Source organism: Pseudophryne corroboree, chromosome 1, assembly GCF_028390025.1.
Source record: "Pseudophryne corroboree isolate aPseCor3 chromosome 1, aPseCor3.hap2, whole genome shotgun sequence".
NCBI classification, from domain to species: Eukaryota; Metazoa; Chordata; class Amphibia; order Anura; family Myobatrachidae; genus Pseudophryne; species Pseudophryne corroboree.
Genome location: NC_086444.1, coordinates 902,152,878 through 902,180,819, shown reverse-complemented (window position 1 = coordinate 902,180,819; position 27,942 = coordinate 902,152,878). Strand labels below are relative to the sequence as shown.

At 43.8% G+C, this 27,942-nt stretch overlaps 1 protein-coding gene across 2 annotated transcripts in view; it reads left to right on the top strand.

Moving 5' to 3' along the window:
• NDNF (neuron derived neurotrophic factor) overlaps positions 1 to 27,687 on the top strand; it is a 53,514-nt gene extending 25,827 nt beyond the window's left edge. For both annotated transcript variants that reach the window (XM_063920245.1, XM_063920244.1), the window contains exons 2-4: positions 20,883 to 21,071; positions 21,271 to 21,395; positions 24,328 to 27,687. In XM_063920245.1, coding sequence (XP_063776315.1) covers positions 20,884 to 21,071; positions 21,271 to 21,395; positions 24,328 to 25,727 — 1,713 coding nt within the window. In that variant the 5' untranslated portion in view covers position 20,883 and the 3' untranslated portion in view covers positions 25,728 to 27,687. The remainder of the gene's footprint in view (positions 1 to 20,882; positions 21,072 to 21,270; positions 21,396 to 24,327) is intronic.
• Positions 27,688 to 27,942: the final 255 nt, after the last annotated feature.

Genomic DNA, 27,942 nt, shown 5'->3' with positions numbered 1-27,942 from the left:
CATGCGGCTCTCTTTAACTGTCTTTAGCTCTGCGGTGTGTCACCACTATGGGAGACACATGTTTGCAGTGTCCAGCACACCTGTGCTAGATGGGCATAGTACAGGATTAAATAGTAGTTTCCTTTAAACATATACTGTATATATAGCAGTCCCCTGTCATGTTGTTTGTCATTGTAATTGCCACTCTCTTTCGCTCTCTGTCCCCTCTTATCATCATCCTCATTACAGTCTCCCACACTGGGAGCAGCTGGGGGGGAATTAGCATTGGAAAGAGATAAAGTGCAGAGAGATAAAGTACCAGCTAATACCTCGAATGGTGCCTGCGAGACGGTAACGGGCCTGATTCAAACTTGATCGCAAAAGCACGATCTTTCTCTAATGGGCAAAACCATGTGCACTGTATGGTAAATATTGTCTGCTTTATTTTTACTATGCAATTCAGTTTGAACACAGGTCGGGTATGCGTGACCGGTGGTCAGGAGATCGCGGTCCACCATACGGATGCCAGGATCCTGGCATTGAGATGGCCAGCGAAGGGGGGGGGGGGGGGGGTGCCACGCTGCGGGCTCAGTGGTGAGCTGTGCTCACCACAGGTTCTATTCCCACTCTATGGGTGTTGTGGACACCTACTAGTGGGAATAGCCCCTGCTAGTCGGCATGCCCTTCTGTCGGGATTCTAGGGGGGCGGAATGTTGGGGGAGGTATTGTGACCAGCGGTCTCCTGACCACCAGTCACGTAACTACATCCCTTGAACACAAACCACCCAAATCTAACTGTCTCAGCACATGTTACATCTGCCCCACCTTCAGTGCACATGGTTTTGACCATTAGAGAAAATGTTTGCTTTTTCGCTAGGTCTGAATTAGGCCCAATGTTTCGTCACTGCCCTAGACTACTTTGGTGGCAATATTATATCATAACTTATTCATTGATTAGAAGATTACCTTTTCATTGCATACATTTTTAATTTCACCCGTTTTTACAGCAAATAAGTTACAGCAGTGACAGCAGTGTGGGAAGCCATACTTTATTCTTACTGACTTTATTCTTGGGTTGTTTTTTTGGGAATGATGTTCCTCCCACCAGCAGAATAGTCTACTTTGAGGCCATAGAGGTGAAAGACAGCCATCGACAATTCTCTTGCAGGAAAACATTTCTACCACCATATATACATTGCTGATTTTAACTAATTGATTAATTGATTAAGTGGCATACAAAATATTTAAATGCATATAACTGGCAAAACAAAGTATGAATTGACTGTGTGTGTTTGACCTTCTGAGGTTGTACATGTGTGAATTGCTGCCACGACACTGCTGCTCCAGCAACTGGTTTGGTTCAATGTGATACAGTATATAGCTTAGTTAAGTAGCAATTCATATATACTTACCTTTTCAGCGAAGTGATCCAGTATCCAGGGCTCTAGCCAGGGGGTGCTTTAAGAGAGGAGGAGGTCCGGGTGCAGCCTCCTCCATTCGGGCCCACTCCTCTCTGTTGGCAGCAATGTAGAGTCTGAGCACTAGAGGGTTCAGACTGTACTACGCATGTGCAGATCTCCGGGAAAATGGCACGGCGGCCATTTTTCATTGATTCCTCTACTGCGCATTAGCAGAACTCCGTGAAAATGGCTGAAGAGACATTTTCACAGTGATTTAACAACACTCTGACGTCAGTGCAGGACTCTGGAGGGGTGAGTATTCAAATAATAGGTGCAGGGTCTGGCGTGTGGGCCCCCACACACTGCACCCATTATAAATATGCCAGTAGGTTTAGTGGTCCTGTCCTCAGCTGCAGTCCTCTGCAAAGTGTGGAGTCGGCATCTATGTCCATACTGCGCATGCACTGGCAGGGGCGGATTGGTCCACCGTGATACCATGTGAGTTCCCGGCCAGCTGGTCACATTTGTACTTTGGCTGGGCTGGCTCATCCTGCCTGCGGCCGGCTTGATCCATGCGTTGCTGTCGGGTGCTGAACTTCCTGGATTTACGTTCCACCATTGTGTAAAGCAAACCGGAAGGTGTGATCTTCTGGCAAGTGAACCCTTTCCGCAGCCTGGCTGGAGTGGGTGCGATTGGGCTGTGGTAGCCAGAGCCAAGGAGTGTTGAGCACAGCATCACCATCATCTATGCTGCGGCTGTGCTCTCTGTTCGGTACCTGGCTCCAGTGTGAGGATCGTCTCCACCTCCCTCCCCCTTGCTCACATTACACCCGCAGGGTCCTGCCACCTCATGAGGTCACCCAGCACATGGCTTCCAGATCCGCGACACTGTGCGGACGTAGGGAGAAATCAAGAGGGAGCGTGGGGCAGTGCAGCAGCCGCTGCAAGGAATGCCAGCCACCTGCAGCACTGACAGAAAGGGGCCCACCGCTGTTGTACCCTACCATCATGCAGTGGTCGGGCAGAGACCCGCCCCATCCACATGAGGCCCCACCCTCTTTCTGTCCTAGGCACCACCCCTCATCAGGGAGGAAGGTTCACTGTGAAGCTATGTATCAGGCAGCGTGTGGGTCCCACAGGGGTCTGTATCACTGACACCTGCCACAGTAACTGCTGTCCCTGTTACTGGGAACTAAGTCACTCCTCCCTGGAATGATGGCCTCCTGTGTGACCCTGTGGTAGATGCTAGATCCAAGGACCTCTGACATCACAACCATGTGTCCTGCGATGGCAGGGGGAGGAGCAAGGTCAGTGGATATGCAATTTCATTATGCATGTCATCCCCCAGGGGCGGATTGGTATGCCGGGACGCCGTACCAGATTCCGTTCGGCTGGTCCGGCACTCCCTCATTGGCTGGCCTTCAACCCCTATGCAGGCCACCGCCGCCAGCTGCCAGGCGCGATCGCGTTAACTGAAGCTTCTGCGTAGGTGCAGAAGCTCGGTGAAACATTTTAAAAATTGGCGCCATCGGAGCTGCTGCGCATGAGCAGCAGCACCTTCTCTCCATAATGCTTTATAGAGCTGAGCCGTCATTCACTACTGAAAGCTCTGCCTCACGCCAGCGGCATCACATGTTCCGCCTCCCTATCAGCCCCTCTGTCACACTGCAGTGCACAAAGGAGCGGCTGCTGATAGCAGGCGAACCTGGACGCGGCAACCAGCCAATTCTGACTGTGTCACACAGTGGAAGATTGGGATGCCAAAACGCCAGACCAGATTCCGTTTGGCTGGTCCGGGCATCCCCACAGTGGCCGCTGTCATCCCCCATGCTGGCCTGCTGCCGCGATTGGTGGAAGCAGTGGCGGATCCCTTCCCTTCTCTCCTCCCCATCCCCTGAATGTTGGGAGCTGCAGACTGTGACATCCAGGAGGCAGCGTGATGGGGGAGCTGGCGCGGAAAGCAACTTTGCTGGGGAGTTTGATGGCCCGTGGGAAGCTAGGAGCTCAGAGGAAAGGCTGGAGGAGGAGAAGGAGTGGCCAGTCCCAAGGTAAGCTCAGCAGCTCCATAGGCTAGCACTGTGTGTAGGCTGCTAGCACTGTCCTGTGTGGTGTTTTTTTGTGGGCTGTCACTGATCAGTTGGGGAAGGAGCTGTCACTGACCTCTGTGTGTACGTGTGTAGGTGACCTGTGTGTGTGTGTGTAGGGTGGCACTGACCCCTGTGTTTGTGTGTAGGTGACCGGTGTGTGTGTGTGTGTGTGTGTGTGTGTGTGTGTGTGTGTGTGTGTGTGTGTGTGTGTGTAGGGAGGCACTGACCCCTTTGTGCTCAAACAGTGGAAGCCATTAACAAGCGAGAGGGCTCACATTATGTATAAATGTATAATGTGCTCTACCTGGTGCAATGTGTATAAGGTGCTCTACCTGGCGCAAAGAGTATAACGTGCTCTACCTGGTGCAATGTGTATAACATGCTCTGCCTGGTACAATATGTATAATGTGCTTTACCTGGTGCAATGTGTATAATGTGCTCTACCTGGTGCAATGTGTATAACGTACTCTACCTGGTGCAATGTGTATAACGTGCTCTGCCTGGTGCAATATGTATAATGTGCTTTACCTGGTGTAATGTGTATAATGTGCTTTACCTGGTGCAATGTGTATAATGTGCTTTACCTGGTGCAGTGTGTATAATGTGCTCTGTCTGGCGCAAAGTGTATAATGTGCTCTGCCTTGTACAATGTGTAAAAATGTTCTTTACCTGGTGCAATGTGTATAATGTGCTCTGACTGGCGTAAAGTGTATAATGTGCTTTACCTGGTGCAATGTGTATAATGTGCTCTGCCTGGTGCAAAGTGTATACCGTGCTCTACCTGGCACAAAGTGTAGAATGTGCTCTATCTGGCGCAATATGTATAACATGCTCTACCTGGAGCAGTGTGTATAGGAGGTTCTACCTGGTGCAATGTGTATAAGCGGCACTACTGTGTGGTGTAATGTGAATTGGCACTATTTTGTGGCCATACCCCTTCCCCATGAAGCCACGCCCCTAAAATGTTGCTGTGGCGCGCACTTTCCTTGCATGCCTATCGTCAGGACTTCTGAGCAGTAATTTCACTCAATTGACAGACTTCACCCCCTCAACAGACCCCACCGCTATTAGGGCTGCTTCCATAAATTTCCCGGGCTGGTTTTCGATCCCAGCTTAACTCCGAGGAGGCTGTAGTGGCTGCAGGTCTATAAAAGAGTGGAGAAAGTTCTGGGTGGCTAGCAGAGAGCAGGGAAGTATTAAACTTCTCTGCCTTTCCGTACATTAATGAATTATACTCACCATACTACAGTATGGTGATGCGATTTAGGAAAGGAGTGGGGGTGCAGCTGGAAAGGAAACCCTCACTGTGAGTAGAATGAAACAGAGAAAAGCCCCTGTTTTTTTGCAAAACAGGGCTTTATAAAACCAATTAAAAAACATAAAAACAATCAAATACATGTGAGAAAATTCCAACGAGGGTTGTTATTAGAGATGTGTGGCGGGCATTTTTCGTGTTTTGTGTTTTGGTTTTGGTTCTGGTTCCATGCTTGTGTTTTGGATCTGGATTGGTTTTGCCAAAACCACCCTTTCGTGTTTTGGTTTTGGCTTTGGATCTGGATGATTTTGGGGGGGGGGGAAACCCATAAAAATAGCTAAAATCACATAATTTGGGGTAATTTTGATTCTACGGTATTATTAACCTCAATAACATTCATGTCCACTGATTTCCAGTCTATTCTGAACACCTCACACCTCACAATATTGTTTTTAGGCTAAAAGGTTGCACCGAGGTGGCTGTATGATTAAGTTAAGTGACACAAGTGTGCGGCACAAACACCTGGCCCATCTAGGAGAGGCACTGCAATGGCAGACAGGTTGGCACTTAAAAAAACTAGGCCCCAAACAGCACATCATGCAAAGAAGAAAAAGAGGTGCAATGAGGTAGCTGTATGACTAAGCTAAGCAAAACAAGTGTGTGGCACAAACACCTGGCCTGTCTAGGAGTGGCACTGCAGTGGCAGACAGGATGGCACTTAAAAAAACTAGGCCCCAAACAGCACATCATGTAAAGAATAAAAAGAGGTGCAATGAGGTAGTTGTATGACTAAGCTAAGCGACACCATTGTGCGGCACAAACAACATGGGACGTGCTGGAATTTGCCTAGATGTAATGCACGCACAATATTGGTGGCACAGGAGAGTGTTCCCCTAAACCACACACACACACACACACACACACACACACACGGCAAAGCCTGTAAAAATAGTTTGGATAATAATATAAGTAATGTATATAACCCTTTTATTTGGAGTAAATAATATTCAACACAGCACACTACCACTGGACTTATGGCAGCACAAGACACCACCACTGGACTGATGCAGCTCAAGACAGCACCACTGGACTGGACTTATACGGCAGTAGCCCTGGACTTATATGGCAGTACCCCTGGAGTTGTACGGCAGTGTCAGACAAGATGGCACTTTAGAAAACTAGTCCCCAAACAGCACATGATGCAAAGAAGAAAAAGAGGTGAAAGATGGAATTGTCCTTGGGCCCTCCCACCCACCTTAATGTTGTATAAACAGGACATGCACACTTTAACAATCCACTCATTTCAGCGACAGGGTCTGCCATACAACTGTGGCTGAAATTACTGCTTTGTTTGGGCCCCCACCAAAAAAGAAGCAATCAATCTCTCCTTGCACAAACTGGCTCTACAGAGGCAAGATGTCGACCTCATCCTCATCCTTCGGTTCCTCACCCCTTTCAGTGTGTACATCCTCCTCCTCACAAAGTATTAATTCGTCCCCACTGGAATCCACCATCACGGGTCCCTGTGTACTTTCTGGAGGCAATTGCTGGTAAAGGTCTTCCCGGAGGAATTTATAATTCATTTTGATGAACATCATCTTCTCCACATTTTGTGGAAGTAACTTCCTACGCTGATCGCTGACAAGGTTGCCAGCTGCACTAAACACTCTTTCGGAGTACACACTGGAGGGGGAGCAAATTGCCTCTTTTTCCTGCCAGTATACATACATGCCTACTTGGATGCTGTTACTCATATAATCCTCCACCATTCTTTCAATGGTGCCAGAATCATATGCAGTGACAGTAGACGTGTCAGTAATCATTGGCAGGTCCTTCAGTCCGGACCAGATGTCAGCACTTGCTCCTGACTGCCCTGCATCAACACCAGCGGGAGGGGTAGGAAATCTTATCCTTTTCCTCGCAGCCCCAGTGGCGGGAGCAAATGAAGGAGGAGCAGTTGACGGGTCACGTTCCACTTGAGTTGACAATTTTCTCACCAGCAGGTCTTTGAACCTCTGCAGACTTGTGTCTGCTGGAAAGAGAGACACAATGTAGGATTTAAACCTAGGATCGAGCACAGTGGCCAAAATGTAGTGCTCTGATTTTAACAGATTGACCACCCTTGAATCCTGGCAAAGCGAATGGAGGGCTCCATCCACAAGTTCCACATACTTTGCGGAATTGTTCCATCTTAGCTCCTCCTTCAATTTCTCCAGCTGCTTCTGCAAAAGCCTGATGAGGGGAATGACCTGACTCAAGCTGGCAGTGTCTGAACTGACTTCACGTGTGTCAATTTCGAAGGGTTGGAGAACCTTGCAGAAGACTTAAATCCTTCTCCACTGCGCTTGAGTCAGGTGCATTCCCCCTCCTTTGCCTATATCGTAGGTGGATGTATAGGCTTGAATGGCCTTTTGCTGCTCCTCCATCCTCTGAAGCATATATAGTGTTGAATTCCACCTTGTTACCACTTCTTGCTTCAGGTGATGGCAGGGCAGATTCAGGATTGTTTGCTGCCGCTCCAGTCTTTGGCACGCGGTGGCTGAATGTTGAAAGTGGCCCGCAATTTTTCAGACCACCAACAGCATCTCCTGCACGCCCGTCATTTTAAAAAAAATTCTGCACCCCCAAATTCATTGTATGTGCACAACATGGGACGTGCTGGAATTTGCCCATATGTAATGCACGCACAATATTGGTGGCATTGTCCGATATCACAAATCCCCAGGAGAGTCTAAGTGGTGTAAGCCATTGTGCGATGATGTCCCTCAGTTTCTGTAAGAGGTTGTCAGCAGTGTGCCTCTTATGGAAAGCGGTGCGTAGCCTGCCTAGGAATGAGTTGGCGTTTGCGAGATGCTGCTATTGGTGCCGCTGCTGTTGTTGCTGCGGGAGGCAATACATATACCCAGTGGGCTGTCACAGTCATATAGTCCTTAGTCTGCCCTGTTCCACTTGTCCGCATGTCCGGGGTTAAGTGGACAGTGGGTAAAACTGCATTTTTCAGGACACTAAGGACACTTTTTCTGACGTCTCTGTACATTCTCAGTATCGCCTGCCTAGTGAAGTGGAACCTAGATGGGATTTGGTACCGGGGAGACACTACCTCCATCAATTCTCTAAGTCCCACAGAACTAATGGCGGATACCGGATGCATGTCTAACACCAACATAGCTGTCATGGCCTCAATTATCTGCTTTGCAACAGGATGTCTTCTGTCATATTTCATCTTCCTCACAAAGGACTGTTGGACAGTCAATTGCTTACTGGAAGTAGTACAAGTGGTCTTCCGACTTCTCCTCTGGGATGACAATCGACTCCCAGCAGCAACAACAGCAGCGGCAACAACAGCAGCAGTAGGCGTACCAGTCAAGGTTCCCCCTGGAGGAATCCCAGTTAGGAGAGGACTCCTCAGTCTTGCCAGTGACATGTCCTGCAGAACTACTGACATTCCTGATTGAGGAGGAAGTTGACGTTGAGGGAGTTGGTGGTGTGGCTTGCAGGAGCTTGGGTACAAGAGGAAGAAGGGATTTGGGTGTCAGTAGACTGCTTACGCTCTTACCCAAAGGGCGTGCAAATGGTAGAAGGAGCCACCTCTTCCCGTCCAGTGTTGGGAAGGTCAGGCATTGCAGCCGCCGACACACTTGGACTCTCCTTGGGGATTTGTGATACCATCTTAGAATGCACAGTTCTTTGCTGTGCTTTTGCCAGCTCAACTCTTATCATTTTTCTAGCGGGAGAATGAGGGCTTCCATTGTCATGTGAAGCTGAACCACTAGTCATGAACATAGGCCAGGGCCTTAGCCGTTCCTTGCCACTCCATGTCATAAATGGCATATTGGCAAGTTTACATTTCTCCTCAAACCATTTAAATTTTGGGGTTTTTTTTTTTACTGAACTTTGGCTTTTTGGATTTTACATGCCCTCTACTATCACACTATCACTATCATATCGGCCTTGGCAGACGACGTTGATGGCATTTCATCGTCTATGTCATGACTTGTGGCAGCAGCTTCAACACTAGGAGGAAGTGGTTTTTGATCTTTCTCTATTTTATCCTCCAAATTTTTGTTCTCCATTATTTTTCTGGAGTTATAAAACAATATGCGGTACAGGAGAGTGTACCTCTACACCACACAAGCAAACCCTGTGAAAATAATTTGGATTAAATATTAATAACCCCTTTATTTGGAGTAAATAATATACAGCACAGGACATCACCACTGAACTTATATGGCAGCACTACTGGACTGGACTTATATGGCAGTACCACTGGAATTATACGGCAATATCACTGGAATTATACGGCAGTATCTCTGGAATTATACAGCAGTACCACTGGACTTCTACGGCAGTACCACTGGACTGGATATATACGGCAGTATCACTGGACTTATACGCCAGTATCACTGGAATTATACGGCAGTATCACTGGAATTATACGGCAGTATCACTGGAATTATATGGCAGTTTCACTGGACTGGATTTATACACCAGTACCACTGGACATATACGACAGTATCACTGGAATTATATGGCAGTACCACTGGACATATACGGCAGTATCACTGGGCTGGATTTATACGCCAGTACCACTGGACTTATACGCCAGTACCACTGGAATTATAAGGCAGTATCACTGGAATTATACAGCAGTACCACTGGACATATACAGCAGTATCACTGGACTGGATTTATACCACAATACCACTGGATTTATAAGGCAGTGCCACTGGACATATATGGCAGTATCACTGGATTCATACGGCAGTATCACTGGACATATACGGCAGTATCACTGGACTGGATTTATACGCCAGTACCACTGGATTTATATGGCATGACCACTGGACATATACGGCAGTATCACTGGAATTAATTGCAGTACCACTGGACATATACAGCAGTATCACTGGACTGGATTTACACGCCAGTACCGCTGGAATTATACGCCAGTACCACTGGAATTATATGGCAGTATCACTGGAATTATATGGCAGTTCCACTGGAATTATGCGGCAGTACCACTGGACATATACGTCAATATTAATGGACTGGATTTATATGCCAGTACCGCTGGAATTATATGCCAGTACCACTGGAATTTTACGGCAGTATCACTGGAATTATATGGCAGTACCACTGGAATTATACGGCAGTACCACTAGACATATACGGCAGTATCACTGGATATATACGGCAGTATCACTCGACTGGATTTTTACGCCAGTACCACTGGAATTATATGGCAGTACCACTGGACATATACGGCAGTATCACTGGATTTATACGGCAGTACCGTTTGACGTATACAGCAGTATCACTGGACATATACGGCAGTATCACTGGACATATACGGCAGTACCATTGGACAGTGCCGTAACTAGGCATTTTAGCGCTGTGTGCAAGAAACGATAGTGGCGCCCCCCCAATGTAAGACAGGGGCAGTGCGCGCCGTAGGCGCGCCAAAAATTTATAGGGGCGTGGCTTAATGGGGAAGGGGCGTGGCCACAAAATAATAGCAATTCATACTACGGTGCACAGTAGTCTACATTATTCAAATTACGCTGCACAGTAGCTCCCCTTTTATACATTACAATAGACAGCGTCCCCCTTTTTACACATTACAGCAGCCAGTCCCCCTTTTTACACATTGCGGCAGCTAGTCCCCCTTTTTACACATTGCGGCAGCCAGGCCCCCTTTTTACACATTGCGGCATCCAGGCCCCCTTTTTACACATTGCGGCAGCCAGTCCACCTTTTTACACATTGCGGCAGACGAGACCCCATTTTACACATTGCGGCAGCCGGGACCCCATTTTACACATTGCGGCAGACGAGACCCCATTTTACACATTGCGGCAGCCGGGACCCCATTTTACACATTGCGGCAGACGAGACCCCATTTTACACATTGCGGCAGACGGTGTCCCAGAGAGAGAGAGAGAGAGAGAGGGGGGGGGGGGAGATATACTTACCTCTCCCCGCTGACAGGCTCCTCGTGCGGCTTCCTCTCGGTGCAGGCTGTGTGAGGTGAGAAGGAGGAGGAGGGAGGGGGAGCAGGGAGCCGCAGCAGCGCTATTTGATTGGTAGTAAGCGCCGCTGCAGCATCCACCTCTCCTCCTGTATTGGTTGCCTGGCGCTGCTGTGGATGCTGGGGAACCGCATCCCAGCATCCTTAGCAGCGCCGGGCAGCCAATACAGGAGGAGAGGGGGATGCTGCAGCGGCGCTTACTACCAATCAAATAGCGCTGCTGCGGCTCACTGCTCCCCCTCCTTCCTCCTCCTTCTCTCCGCTGCCCGGCGCTGGTCCTCTTCTCCCTACACAGCGGGGCGCACGGCGCAGACTTCGGCGGCATGTAATGAGTCAATTTGACTCATTACATGCCGCTGGCCGTTGCGCCCTCAGGGCAACTGCGCTGTGTGCCAAGCCCCCTTGGCACACACGTAGTTACGGCCCTGCCATTGGATATATACAGCAGCACAGGGACACCACCACTGGACTGATGCAGGATAACACAGCACCACTGCAATGGACTGGATTTATACAGCAGCACTGGACATATGGCAGCAGAGAACACCACCACTGTGACTGGACTGATGCAGCACAAGACACCACCACTGGACTGATGAAGGACAACACAGCACCACTGCAATGGACTGGACTTATACAGCAGCACTGGACATATGGTAGCAGAGGACACCACCACCACCACCACTGTGACTGGACTGATGCAGCACAATACACCACCACTGAACTGATGCAGCACAACACAGCACTAATGGGCTGGACTTATACAGCAGCACTGGACATATGGTAGCAGAGGACACCACCACTGTGACTGCACTGATGCAGCACAAGACACCACCACTGGACTGATGCAGCACAACACAGCACCACTTGACTGGACTTATACAGCAGCACTGGACATATGGCAGCAGAGGACACCACCACTGTGACTGGACTGATGCAGCACAAGACACTACCACTGAACTGATGCAGGACACTCAGGATGGAGACACATCCTCTCTCTACACTCTCCAATGCCGGAGTGAAAATGGCGACGATGCGCGGCTACTTATATGGAATCCAAACCCCGCGAGAATCCGATAGCGGGATGATGACGTTTTGACTCGTTTTGGTTTCGGAGTCAGGTTGGAAAACCCGAGCCTGACTCGGATCCGGGCTCGGGTAGTGAAGTTCGTGCGGTTCGGTTCTCAGGTAACCGAACCCGCTCATCTATAGTTGTGATCCATGGTCCAATATGTGTATACACAGTGTCTTTGAGTTATAACTAACATTTGCATTTATAGCAGTAAATTATTTCATTTCACACTTGAAATATGGTTTTCTGGCTTCATTGTTTTACTAACCTCCCATGTTGTGAATGGCAAACATTTTAATTATTTGCTAGCATCGGCAGTAAAACAGACTTTAAATTGCACTTGAAACAAGCTCCACGGTATAAATCTTGTGGATTAGAATATAATGCTTCTGACAAACTACACACTAAGCACCACCCACACTATTCCATGTGCCAGCAGAGAATGAGCACACAGCTTTTTACATTCTGCTCGCTAACTTGCAATCATGGACTTTCTGTTCCCTGCAATTAAGCAGTGTATTTTATTTGTTCCAGATGCATTGTTTCAACTATACCAGATCAATTGGAGGCAGTAAATTACAATCACATCTCTTTAACTTGATCACAATATAGCACTGTGGTGAATGTTTTATTCAGATCAAGGCAGTAAGGGTAATTTTGTTAAGTTTAATTTCATTACATTTTATTATTGGAGCCCTGACTTTGGCATTTATCAAGATGTTGAATTTTCCTGCAAATGGGTGGGTGGATAACAAAGAATACCGCATCCTGTAAACTCATATAGCAGTGCAAAGGAAACCCATAAAAGGGATTATAGCACTTTGGGTTTCTTTTATTATGTAAGTTGATCCCTATATTAAGTCTTGTCTCCCAATGGTTGGAACTTTCCCTCATTGTCTAACAAGTTAAAATGCTGGGCAATGTGGACTGCGGGATTAACAAAGTCAAGTGAGAAACTGCTGAACTGCTGCTTCTGAAATATGACAGCAATATATATATATATATATATATATATATATATACATACATACATACCTCCCAATATGACCCTCTACAGGAGGGACAGAATGCTTTGCTCCTGGATTTCCCTCTTGTGTATGATTGCCATCACCTGTGGTGAAACACCTTTCTTATCCATTAACCTGTTCAGCACAGGTGACGGCAGTCATACATTAAGAGGGAAGGCCAGAAGCAGAGCATTGTGTCCCTCCTGGAGAGGGTCATGTTGGGAGGTATGCATACATATATATATATATATATATATATAAATTCATATATATATATATATATATATAAATTCATTTTTTCCCCTCAAAATTCTACTCACAATATCCCATAATGAGAACGCAAATTTGCTAATTTATTGAAAATAAAAAACTAAGAAATCACATTTACAGTACATAAGTATTCACAGCCTTTGCTGCTGTTATGAGGTTGGATGGAAAGCGTCGGTGAACAGCCATTTTCAGATCTCTCCAGAAATGTTCAATCGGATTCAAGTCTGGGCTCTGGTTGGGCCACTGAAGGACATTCACAGAGTTGTCCTGAAGCCACTCCTTTGATATCCTGATATCTTGGCTGTGTTCTTAGGGTCGTTGTCCCGCTGAAAGATGAACCGTCGCCCCAGTCTGAGGTCAAGTGTGCTCTGGAACAGGTTGTCATCCAGGATGTATCTTACATTGCTGCATTCATCTTTCCCTCTATCCTGACTAGTCTCCCAGTTCCTGCCACTGGAAAACATACCCACAGCATGATGCTGCTACCACCATGCTTCACTGTAGGGATGGTATTGGCCTGGTGATGAGCGGTGCCTGGTTTCCTCCAAACATGACATCTGGCATTTATGCCAAAGAGTTCAATCTTTGTCTCATCAGACCGGAGAATTTTGTTTCTCATGGTCTGAGAGTCCTTCGGGTGCATTTTGGCAAACTCCAGGCGGGCTGCCATGTGCTTTTTACTAAGGAGTGGCTTCCATCTGGCCACTACCATACAGGCCTGAATGGTGGATTGCTGCAGAGATGGTTGTCCTTCTGAAAGGTTTTCCTCTCTCCGCAGAGGAATGTTGTAGCTCTGACAGAGTGACCATCGGGGACTTGATCACCTCCCTGACAAGTGCCCTTCTCCCCAATCGCTCAGTTTAGATGGCCGGCCAGCTCTAGGAAGAGTCATGGTGGTTCCGTACTTCCTCCATTTACAGATGACGGAGACCACTGTGCTCATTGGGACCTTCAAACAGCAGATATTTTTCTGTATCCTTCCTCAGATTTGTGCCTCGATACAATACTGTCTCGGAGGTCTACAGACAATTCCTTTGACTTCATGCTTGGTTTGTGCTCAGACATGCACTGTCAAGTGTGGGACCTTTATATAGACAGGTGTGTGCCTTTCCAAATCATGTCCAATCTACTGAATTTACCACAGGTGGACTCCAAATTCGCTATAGGATGATCAGTGGAAACAGGATGCACCTGAGCTCAATTTTGAGCTTCATGGCAAAGGCTGTGAATACTTATATACATGTGATTTCTTAGTATTTTAATCTTAATAAATTTGCAAAAATCTCAAAAAAAACTTTTTTCATGTTGTCATTATGTGGTTATGTGTGTAGAATTTTGAGGGAAAAGATTAATTTATTCCATTTTGGAATAATGCTGTAACATAACAAAATGTGGAAAAAGTGAAACATTGTGAATACTCTCTGGATGCACTGTATATATACTGTATTATATAATATGTATATATTTATATATATCAGGGGCGCATCTAGAGAGGAGGCCTGTGTGCAGACTCTGCCTGGGCAAACTCCTCTGTTGCCGGCAGCGCTGTATATTCTGGTTACTAGGGGACCCTAGCGCTAGTATTTTCCTAGTGATTTCTGTAAGCACACGCGTGAAACGCAAGGAAAAATGGCTGCCGCACCATTTTCAAAATTATTTCTGCTGTTGGACTCCGGAGGGTAAGTATTGAAAAAATGGGTGCAGGGTGAATGAAGATTATGGGGAGGGGGGAGGGGGGGGAATTCATTTGTCCACAAAAATGCATCATTTTACAGCGAGTAAGCTTTTTGTGCATATCTCGCAAAAATGTGGCCATCCACTAGTATGCACTCTCCCGTATTTCAACTTATCTAGTTACAAATCTGTGAAGTTGGACTTTTCATGACAATTCTTGCTGACAAAACTAGTGAAAAGTGTAGGTGAAAATAGGGAAATCTGCGTATACCCCAAAAAAGCCAAACTAATATAGGATAACAGTATAGAAGTGTATTAGTGGTCATAATAAAAGTATTTGATGTACTTAAATTGTGTCAAACAGCTGTTCTGTGCCTTTTTCTAAAAAAGTTAAAAAAAATTATAGAAAGATGTTTATGTGCAAAATAATACGTAATAGATGCGTGAGCTTTTCATCTTTTTCTTTTTTTTTTAACTGCCCATGCACAATCTTTATCTAAAGCCTGGTGCATTTGTCAAAACAATACCAATCCTAGAAAAGATTATTATTATTTACAGATCATCTTCTGCATTAAATGCACATATGGCAATCGCTAATCAAAAAGATCAAAAGATCAATTCCAGTACTGCTGATTGGACAGTGTTAGTTTATGATGACTGTCTTAATGTTGGCAGATATCACTCCTGAAAAAGGGGAAACTCAGTGTGTTTGTGCATGCACAAACTTCAGTTTCCCACTGCAAATGTGCACCACCATACCATCAATGGTAAAGCCATGTGATGGCTCCATGCAATCAATGGTCCCCTTCGAATATACATCCTTAATATATCTTACAGAAACTGAAATCTCAAACATATTAATTGTGTATATAGGTCACGTATCTCTTGTTTCTAGTCCACATCAGCAAGCTATTGTATTGCGAGGTAATATCCCCTGCATGTACATGCTGTAGCTAGATCTCAATCAGTTTGTTCTGCAACATTCATTATGATGCATAGCAGGTATAGCTAAACCCTGTCTAGTGGCTGGTGAGGACATCTGAGCTTTATCTGTTTAAAAATCACTGGAGAAGGCATAAAGAAGTGATAAGGCGGTGATAAGTGCAATGTGATAACGCATCAGCCAATCAGCTCCAATATGTAAATTTACAGTTATGAGCTGATTGGTTGGTGCATTATCACCTTGCACTTATCACCGCCTTATCACTTCTTTATGCCTTCTCCAGGCTTAATACATCTGCCCCAAGGAAACAGGCTATCAGCCTGCAGTTTATTGGCTGATAGTGTTCCATCGCTTACTTTGACTTGTAAGAGAGGTAATACTCAATTACATAATTAATGTTCAGTGAGTTCTTTTTTGAAGAAGAATGGAAGGTGAAGCGCAAAAGAAAACATAATAAATATAGGGGGTGGTTTACATTTACTGTAATTTAAAGGGACGATTTTCTCATCAGACAAAGTGACATTTCAAATATCTATATAGATTTTGTGAATGATTTAAAAATAAATACATTATTTATAATATCTTGACAAAAGGGAATTTTATGTCTGTAACAATGTGTGTGCCATGGCAGAGGTTATTTAACAAAATCTGCATATCAGAATTCATTTTCTGTTACAGATGAAACCCATTTAAAATCTCTCTCTCTTTTTTTTCCATTTCTTTAATCCGGATCAAAAAAGTTAGAGCAAAATCCTAATGCATAATGACCAGACAGGCGCTGAGTGTTTTTTCTTCATTCTATTAATTAGACCTCCTGTATGAAAGAGGATTATGTAGCACTGTCACATAGAAAGTAGGTTGGAAATGTAAGGACATATAACATTGCAGGGGGTGCTGATTTCTGAAATGAAATGCATATGAAGAACATTATAGGCAGCCATAAAGTTTAGGAAATATCACGAGTGATTTAAAGATGACAGGAGAGAGCATTATTACGGTCATGCAGTTTTGCTTCAGTACTCGAGATACTCGAGTGGATTAGCTGCGCTTTGCTTCATCTATCTCCTAAAATATTCCCACAGTACAAATGACCTTCTGTCATTCTTTTACTAATCAAAGCATAAGTCATCAAAAGTGTGAAGTGCTTTTTATCTGTTAAATATTGCACAAAAATGCGTTGATACATTTTATAGTTTACTGTAGAAATGAATAGTAAAATTACAACTTGGAGTACTTCTGCATCTGAGTCTGGTAGCAGTTGCAGATGATAATGGGGTAACCATTCTTTGTAGCTCTCTACACCTGACCTACTGTAATTAGTTTAAAAAAAAATCCATAAAAGATGAAGGCTAGGCAGTGCACAGGACTGCTACCATAAATTGTATGGGCAAGTACAAATGAATCAACCAGGAGCTCTCACTTTCCCCACCCCATTTAATCTCTCCCTTTCTTGAAGACCCACAAATGTCATACAATACCCAGGGCATCCCAGATACCACCAGAAAAGACCCTGAGCATCCCAGTGACCACCAGACAAAAACAAGCATGGCTAGAATTTAGATTTAATCACTTAACTAGCTAATATATTTTCCAAAAATCTCTTTTCCTCTTTTTAAATGATTGATTAGGATAAGAACAGCTATTTAAAACTTATCCCATACTATATTAGATTTAAAAAAAAATAAATGTTGGGCTACCAGTGATCAGAACATTGGGTCTGTGCATTTACTTGGAGGCTGCTCCTCTTACTTGCAGCCACCAGACAGGGGGTGCTGCCAGGCTGCCCGGTAAGCAGGGATCGGCTGAATTGTAGGCACTGGGGGAGGGTAGAAGGATGCAGAGGGGCTGAGAGGTCCCTCTGAGATTGGCGACTGCTGGAAGATTATATTCCAACAGTTTCCCAGTCTGCATTTTGGATTGGTCACATCAGATGTGACCATGTAGGGGAAAGACCAGCCTAGCATGGCCTCATCAGATGTGACCATGTAGGGGAAAGACCAGCCTAGCATGGCCTCTTCAGATGTGACCATGTAGGGGAAAGACCCGCCTAGCACAGCCGCATCAGATATGACCATGTAGGGGAAAGACCTGCCTAGCATGACCGCATCAAATGTTGACATGTAGGGGAAATACCTGCCTAGCATGGCCGCATCAGATGTGACCATGTAGGGGAAAGACCTGCCTAGCAGGCCGCATCAGATGTGATCATGTAGGAGAAAGACCTGCCTAGCAGGCTGCATCAGATGTGACCATTTAGGGGAAAGACCTGCCTAGCACGGCCACATCAGATGTGACCATGTAGGGGAAAGACCAGCCTAGCATGGCCGCATCAGATGTGACCATGTAGGGGAAAGACCTGCCTAGCATGGCCGCATCAGATGTGACCATGTAGGGGAAAGACCTGCCTAGCACGGCCGCATCAGATGTTTCCATGTAGGGGAAAGACCAGCCTAGCATGGGCGAATCAGATGTGACCATGTAGGGGAAAGACCTGCCTAGCACGGCCGCATCAGATGTGACCATGTAGGGGAAAGACCAGCCTAGCATGGCCGCATCAGATGTGACCATGCCCGGCATGTGGTTCATAAATCTATAAACTGGTGTCCTCAAAATAACAAATGTTAGCTGGTGTCCCCAAAACCATAAATATGTTAGCTGGTGTTCCTAGAATAATATAAAAAAAATTGTTAGCCTTCCCCCTATAAAATGAATTTATATGTTGCTGTCACCCAGAAAATTAAAAAAACATTACCAACACTGTCTGGCTAGGTTCTGTGTCAGTCACTCTGCTGGTGCGCTGCAGTACATAGAATTGAAGGGAAATACAATTGGGATCATGCTGTACTGTACAAAGCAACCTATTGAATTACGTCATTCAATTCAAGAGGGCACTCAGCATTGGACACACAAGCAGGAAACTGATTTTGCATATCGCCACCTACAACCCCCTCCACACCCCAAATCTGCAGTATAAAAAATAATTTCCAGTACTACCTGTAACCCTTGAAGGCAGGCTTAGGCTGTGGGAGGAGGGTTATGCTGTGGGGAGGTAGGGTTAGGGTTGGCCACCACCGGGGAGGGTTAGGCTGTGTTGGAGGTGGGGTTAGGGTTAGGCACCATCGGAGAGGGTTAGGGTTAGGCTGCAAGGGTGAGGGGTGGGGGAGGGTTGGGGTCAGGCTGCTGGTATGAAGAGTTAGGGGGGAGTGATAAAATATTTACCTAGTAGGTGTCGGGAACCCGAGCACCGGGATGCCGCTGTCAGTATTTTGACTGCGGGCATCCCAAGCGCAGATATCCGGATACCTTCTCTGGCTTTACTTTCATTGTAGTTCTGCTCATAGAATAGAAAAATACAGTATATTGTATATATAAAGCTGCTATTGACATCAGTTCTTCGGTTGGCAGACATAAGTTACAGTATTTCATGTGCATCATGATACAGTTAATGTTATACATGTAACGGGAATAATCTGGTCTGAGAAGACAATAAATTATAGACAGATGTATATTAAGAAATTAATAAAACAACCTAGAAAAAGATGGGTGAATTTGATCTTAACAATATTGTGATTTTAAGAGTCTTTTAAGTAGATTATTCATCCAAGGAATTTAAGGAGTAAAAGTTTTGGTCTGTCTAATCCTAAAATCAAAGATGTTTCAGTTTAATGGGTGAAACTGGAGAGTTTGAGTTTTTTGTCTTCTAGGGATGCATAATATATCCCCTAGTTGTAAAGATAATCTATATTTAATTATATACTTTCTTCTCCCAGTATTAAGGATGAGTGATTTTTAAACAGCACTGTCACATTATAATATTCATTGAGACATTGTTAAGTATGTTCTGTAAATTAGTTTTACCCAAAATGACATCCCAGGTACAAACAAACAAAAATCCTTTCAGCAATATTGCAGTGATTCTATATTACTCTAATGAATAGAATATGTAATTAGGTTGTATATATTCACATAGTTCACGGGTGTAAAAGAAGCTGCAGTCAAGTTGTTCTTGAGTTTCATCCAGTGACATAAATCAGTGTTGCACCATTACTGTGCTTGCCAGTGTGTGAAGTATATACGGTTTATGTTTATGTCACCAGTACTGTGTTACTGCTAAGTGAGATCAGGAAGTGAGGTGTGCAAAGTAAAATGTCCTCCTATGCATACTTTATATTATCTTATGTATAGTATGTGTGGACTATATATCACACCTGATGACAAGTGAGATGAAATGATCATTTTATTTAGGCAGCTCTGCCAGAGATTAGATCCATATAGCTGTTAATATTTTATTTGTATGTTTCCCTATATAGAAATTGTATAATGTACAATATCTATCAATATTTTCCTTTTTGTATATTTAGGGTGGTATTCAATTCTTTTGACCACTTCTACAGCTGTTCTGTTTCTGCTGACGGGTGTGGTATAATCATTTCAGCTGGCTACCCCTGGGATAGTGAGGGCGGGATCCGGACTGAAAGTCGACAGTAACTAGGTCGACAATGTCTAGGTCGACCACAATTGGTCGACAGTAAGTAGGTCGACAGGGTGTCTAGGTCGACAGGGTCTTTAGGTCAACATGTTCTAGGTCGACAGGTCAAAAGGTCGACATGAGTTTTTCACAATTTTTTTCTGTTTTTGAACCTTTTCATACTTAACGATCCACGTGGACAACGATTGGAACGGTAATCTGTGCCGAGCGAAGTGGTAGCGGAGCGAAGGCACCATGCCCGAAGCTTGGCGAGCGAAGCGAGCCATGCGAGGGGACGCGGTGCACTAATTGGGGTTCCCGGTCACTCTACGAAGAAAACGACACCAAAATAACATGAAAAACTCATGTCGACCTTTTGACCTGTCGACCTAGAACATGTCGACCTAAAGACCCTGTCGACCTAGACACCCTGTCGACCTAGTTACTGTCGACCAATAGTGGTCGACCTAGACATTGTCGACCTAGTTACTGTCGACTTTCAATACCACACCCAGTGAGGGCACCCAACCCTTTGCACAGCTAAACCTGATTACTATGGGCATGATATGCGCGATAACGGAGATCATTTTAGAAAGGAGATTGGGCTGATATATCATTTGAATACCCCCCAATATGTACACTATTTGGCCTATGGGAAAAAATGCTTTTTCTTATTTCTTTTCTTTTTTGTTTTCCCAGAATGTTGCTGTCTCACTGGTACATCACACTTGTTTTGCTGCCAGTCTGCTTAAGGTGCCAGAAGTTGCCAACAAGAGATGAAGAACTGTTCCAGATGCAGATCAGAGACAAAGCTCTGTTCCATGATTCATCTGTAATTCCTGATGGAGCTGAAATCAGTGGCTATCTTTTCAGAGACAATCCTAAAAGGTGCATATAAATATGAATACCCTGTACTTGATGACTGGAGATTATGATGTGTAAACATTTTCACTTACCAAGTTCTGACATTTCTATATTGTGTCAGTTTAAGTTGATAAATGCCAAAACCTTAGTGCTGCCACCATTTATATTTTAATCCTTGGAAAGTGAAACATTAATTTACCCTTTGTAATTATTTTCCTTCCAGGTATTTCTTTGCGGTAGAAGAAGATAACACACCTCTGTCAGTTATTGTTACACCCTGCGATGCACCACTAGAGTGGAAGCTGACGCTACAGGAGCTCCCTGAAGAGGCTAGCGGGGAAGGATCAGGTAATAATGCAATTTCCAGTATTACGTTTTTGCTACAATTTTTTGGGAGGCGCTATATTTTTTGGGAGGCGCTATATTCTGCCAATCATGTACGTAGTAGTATGTAGTATGTAGTCCACTTGCATAGGCAAACAACGTACAATAGTGCTAGTTTACTATTCTAGAACCATTCTCAAACTTTTTTAGTTTTAATGTTGCTATGGAAATTACATTAGTACACTGTACATGTCATTTCAGTTTACATTTTCCAAACAGGACTTATCTTCAACATAGATTTGTGTGTCTCTACTCACAAGGGCACAAGTAAAATCATTGGTGTCTTAACAATCCAGGGCAGCGGTGGCCAACCCTCGGCTCTCAAGCCGCATGCGGCTCTTTCATCTTCCGCATGTGGCTCGGTCGGCTCCTGGCCACCGCTGCCCGACACACACACTTCTAGTCTCCCCCCTCCCCCAAGTTTTGCTCAGCGCGCTGCTGCTGTGAGGGGAGGAGAGCGCAGCGTGCGCCTCTCCTGGCACTCCGTATCTATCTTTAATTCGGCACTGGCCCATGAGCCAATCAGAGCTCGCGGACCGGCAGCTAAGGCTCCTGATTGGCTGCTGGACCGCAAGCTTTGATTGGCTCATGGACCGGCACCTAATTAAATATAGACACCCGCACCGTCGCTGGAGATTGAGGGGCTGCTCTCCCCTTCCCTCACAGCAGCAACGCGGTGAGCAGCACACTGGCACCGTGTGGGGACATGTGTATCTGGCACTGGGGGCATATCTGGCACTGTGGGAACATGTGTATCTGGCACTGGGGGCATATCTGGCACTGTGGGGACATGTGTATCTGGCACTGGGGGCATTTCTGTATCTGGCACTGGGGGCATATCTGGCACTGGGGCATATATGTATCTGGCACTGGGGTCATATCTGGCACTGTGGGGCATGTGTATCTGGCACTGGGGGCATATCTGTATCTGGCACTGGGGGCATATGTGTATCTGGCACTGTGGGGCATATATGTATCTGGCATTGTGGGGACATGTGTATCTGGAACTGTGATGCATATATGTATCTGGCACTGTAGGGACATGTGTATCTGGCATTGTGGGGACATGAAGATCATCACTGAGAAAAACCTTGGCTTAGATTTTTTTATTGCAGTGGTTTGAAACTACAGTGCACAGTCAATATAGATATCACCCATGTGGATTTGGGATTATATATTTAGTTTCCCTGGCCCATACCAGGAGTCACACAGCAAATCTAATATTCTAACATAGTAAACACATAGAGTAATGCTGCTGGGCCACTTGTAAGTCACAGATTTTCTTTAATGATTCAAACCACTTAAACAAGAAAATTATCTCTGTAGTATGTGTATATATGTGTGTAAACATCAGACCACTAGGGCCATTTTTTGGTACAGTATATTCTTTTATAGTGAATTTTCTACAGCTTCATTGATGGTTAACAGATGGTTTCGATGGAAAAGCATAGTAGAGGCATATATATGTATGACCGGTGTGCACTACAATATTTACAGGAGCTTTTGTGGCGGGGTTTGAAATCCCCAGTTATTTGGGTAGAATGACATGTGGGTCATGCATAACTATTCCTTCTCTATTAAATGAGTCAAAACCAATCTAACCAATGATTCATCCCAGGAAGGGTTTTTCTATTGTACAGATGGTCCTTAGGTTCTAATCAGTTTCACATATTTCCCCAATGTATTTAGACAAAAGTATGAATGCCAATGTATTGTAAATGTACGCCTAAAGCCAAGTTACTAAAGTTAATGATGCTTTCTTAATGTGCCACAGATAAATAAATGCATGAAATATAGACCAACCATCAAAGAAATAATCCCATTACCACAACTGCTTTAGGGGTCTATTTACTAAGCCTTGGATGGAGATAAAGCACATGGAGATATTGGGGGTCATTCCGAGTTGATCGCTCGCTAGCAGTTTTTAGCAGCCGTGCAAACACTATGCTGCCGCCCACTGGGAGTGTATTTTAGCTTAGCAGAAGTGCAAACGTTTTTATCGCAGAGCACCTGCAAAACAAATTTGTGTCGTTTCAAAGTAGCTCAAAACCTACTCAGCGCTTGCGGTCACTTCACACTATTCAGTTCCGGATTTGATGTCAGACACCCGGCCAGCGTTTGCCCAGCCACACCTGCGTTTTTCCGAACACTCCCTAAAAACGGTCAGTTGCCATCCAGAAATGCCCACTTCATGTCAATCACTCTGCAGCAACCAGTGCGACTGAAATGCATCGCTAGACCCTGTGTAAAACTACATTGGTCGTTGTACCCGTACATCACGCGTGCGCATTACACCGCATACGTATGCGCAGAACTGCCATTTTTTATCCTTATCACTGCGCTGCGAACAAATGCAGCTAGCGATCAACTCGGAATGACCACCAAAGTCCCATCCAACGAGCTCCTAACTGTCATTTTTCAAATGCAGTCTGTGACTTGCCAGGCAGTTGCTGATTGGCTGGTACTTTATCTCCGTGCACTTTTTCTCCATCCAAGGCTTAGTAAATAGACCCCAGCTATCTTTTTTTTTTACTTCTTAAACAACATCAGTTTAATGTTTCAGAAATAGCTTCATTTTCCCTAGGTGTATATATTGTGCATGTGTGTGCTCTAAGCATAGGCCTCTAGAACGTAGCCTTTTTCTGTAACACATAGAACTGTCATTTGTTTGAACTGTCAGCAATTATTCACAATCATGTGGATCTTTCCGTATTGCGTGTGTATAAGATTTATTTCTTAGCAGCTGGCTTTTTTTTTCATTGCTGATTCAGATTCAAGCAGATGTTGAGCTCAAAAGTTATGATAATTAAGCAAGGTCAGGTGTTCAAAGCACAGACTTGCATTTCTCCTGTAATAACATGTACACTCATCTATTTTTCCTATGTCTGAATTTCAGGTGAGCCTGAACCTCTGGAGCAGCAAAAACAGCACATTATGAATGAAGAAGGCACTGAGCTGTTCTCCTATAAAGGGAATGATGTGGAGTACTTTGTGTCTACAAATTCTCCATCTGGTTTGTATCAGTTGGAATTAATTTCAACAGAAAAGGACACACACTTTAAAGTTTATGCAACAACTACACCAGAATCCGATCAGCCTTACCCAGAGTTACCGTATGATCCAAGAGTTGATGTGACATCACTTGGACGCACCACAATCACCCTGGCATGGAAACCAACTCCTACTTCATCTCTTTTAAAACAGCCCATCCAGTACTGTGTTGTTATCAGCAAGGAACACAATTTTAAAAGCATCTGTGCTGTTGAGGCTAAAATCAGTGCAGATGATGCTTTTATGATGGCTCCCAAGCCTGGGTTAGACTTCAGTCCCTTTGACTTTGCCCATTTTGGGTTTTCATCAGAAAATGACGCTGGCAAAGACCGAAGTTTCATGTCAAAAACATTGTCGACAAAGTTGGTACGTCAAATGACTGTCAAACCAAAGGTTGATCTTCAAAAAGTTTGCATCGGAAACAAAAACATATTTACCGTGTCTAATCTGAAGCCTGATACCCAGTACTACTTTGATGTGTTCGCGGTAAACTCTGCCACAAATATGAGCACTGCGTATGTTGGAACATTTGCTCGAACCAAAGAAGAAGCTAAGCAGAAAACAGTGGAACTGAAGGATGGTAAAGTTACTGATGTGTTCATTAAGAGAAAGGGTGCCAAGTTTCTAAGATTTGCTCCGGTTTCATCACACCAAAAAGTAACTTTCTCAGTTCATTCTTGCTTGGACACTATTCAGATCCAGGTCAGAAGGGATGGGAAACTGCTCTTGTCACAAAGTGTGGAAGGGGTGCGTCAGTTTCAGCTAAGAGGAAAGCCCAAAGCTAAATATGTGATCAGACTCAAAGGGAGCAAAAAAGGAGCCTCTATGCTAAAAATCTTGGCAACATCAAAATTTAACAAACAACCATTCCCTTCTCTGCCTGAAGATACACGAATCAAAGCTTTTGACAAATTGCGTTCATGCTCCTCAGTCACAATAGCATGGCTGGGAACACAAGAAAGAAATAAATATTGTGTGTATAAAAAAGAAGTGGATGATGACTACAGTGAAGACCAAAAGAAACGAGAACAAAACCAGTGTTTGGGCCCCGATACCAGAAAAAAATCAGAGAAAGTCCTCTGCAAATATTTCCACAGTCAGAACCTGCATAAAGCAGTCACCACTGAGACAATTAAAGGACTTGAGGCTGGGAAATCTTACATGTTGGACGTCTATGTCATGGGTCATGGAGGCCATTCAGTCAAATATCAAAGCAAAGTTGTAAAAACAAGAAAGTTCTGTTAAAATCCTTGTGCGCTCGTATGTGAAATGTATCCTCCAGTGAGCATACTGACTGACTACTTGTGCAGCTAAGAGTTGTGACTTGTAAAGTACACAGTACCTATAGCGGTGTAGAAAGATATCAACTGTATACTTCTGTTTACATATCAAAGTGGTTGCTTGTAAGTGGTAATCCTGCTACTTCTCTGGAGCTGAGAGACAGATGGCATTATTATATGTCTGAGGCGCGATATCAGACACACGGTAGATGAAGTAATGATAATGCAGGATGGAGATGGAACGAGGGACAATCTCAGTTGCATTACACAGTGCATGAACTGCCTCTAACTTATTTTATTAAGTACCTGGCCAAGGCAAGTCCTTTGGCTCTCTTCATATTCACACAAGTACAATCTAGAGATGATAGACTATATGTAAATTATTTTATAACGTTCTGTCCCAAATTCTGTTTATGTTCCACAACTGTAAACAACAAAATAATTCCCTGCTAAATATAAATGGAATCATAAGTATTAACTGGACCTTTTCCTTTTTAATTCCTTGGCTATTGTACATTCCTACTAGACATGTTTATTTTTAAATATGTATTGTATGTATAAAGTTGTTAAACATATATTCCTGTACATAAAAAATTAAAAGTATGAGATTATATATTACTTTTGTTCTCTCAGTGTCTGAATACCAAATCAAAAACGTGATTTTGTAATCCATCTGCTAATCCAACGTGACTTTGTGCGCAAAATATAGAAATTCATATTAAAGTTATATAAAACAAATATATATTAAAAAAATATATAAAGTACATTTAGCAGTAAATGAGATTCATGTAGCAGAAAGAAAATAGACTGAGGAACAAACAAAGTAGAAGACAGTCTTATTGTGACTGGGACAGTGGGGAAGTTTTCAAAGGGCCACCCAGTATAATGGAAGCATTAAACAAGATGGAACACACAATAAGTGACAGCACTTTGTAGTTTAATCCACAAGCAAAACTAAAAGCTGCAGCGTTTTCAAGGTAGTGTTAAAATGACAAGATGTTATTAATGGAAATCACTGTAGTTCTTTGTGATGGCTGTACAGAAACCAACTTTAATGTTGGTTTAAATTTTTATCACTCAACAAAATCATTTTGTAAAACGATGTGTAAACAAAAGGCAGGATGCAGTATCTAGCATAGTTGTCATGCAATTCTAGTAACATCAGAAGAATGATAGTAACTATATTAAATAGGTTTATATTTTAAGAACTATAGCAACAGTGGGAGAAAAATAAATGTGGTAGAAAATTCCATCATTTAATTCACCAACAATTACAATGCGGAGAATTATATACACATTGGAAATGAAAACACAGAGCCGCACTAGTCTTGAGGTTTATTGTTGCGACAGATAACAAATATATTAAACTGTTGCATTACCTGATATTATTGTATAATGCAGGCCTGTAAGAAGCATGTGTGCTTAAGGTTCTACATGCTTGTCAGTTTGTGATCAGAGGTGTGATGTATAGTCATGGACCGATCTGTGTATTTTTTTTGTACAGTTGTCACTTTCTTTGTATTTCATATTTTTAATGGTTGTCTGTTTTCCCTTTGTATTTGCTCTTTGTGTATAAAATGTGTGACCATCAGGTTGTTTGGCCTTTATATTTAAAGATGTAAAATAAATAACACTTTTATTTATCTTGTTTTAATATGTCATTCATATATTATTTCTTTAGGATGAGTGACATGGAGAGCCATGTTATTAATAGTATTTCACCCAAGTTATTAAATGTCTTTTTATATCTCCAGTGGGAGGAGTCTCCTGTGGATATCTGGTGATTCTGTATAAAATGTTTATCTGCTGTACTTACTGATATTGTATAAAATGTTAATCTAAATTAGAGGATGCCATAATAAGTCTCAGTTCTACATTCTTTATTTTATTTTTTTGGACTAAAATAAATAACAAAGTCATTAATTTTTGCATAGCTAATATAGCAAATGTTGGTGCATCTGTACCCTAAGCTATATTAAAGACATTTTACCAAATTTTAATTATTTGCTGATTACATTTTTTTTGTCAAATGAGAGACACAACTAAAGTACACACTAATTAGTTAGATTTGCCAGTGATATTAAATACAAAAATAATAAAATAAACTTTCTTACCATTGAGATAACATGTATTTTTAGTTTAACACATTCACACACTTTAGCTCCATGCTTTTTACTCTA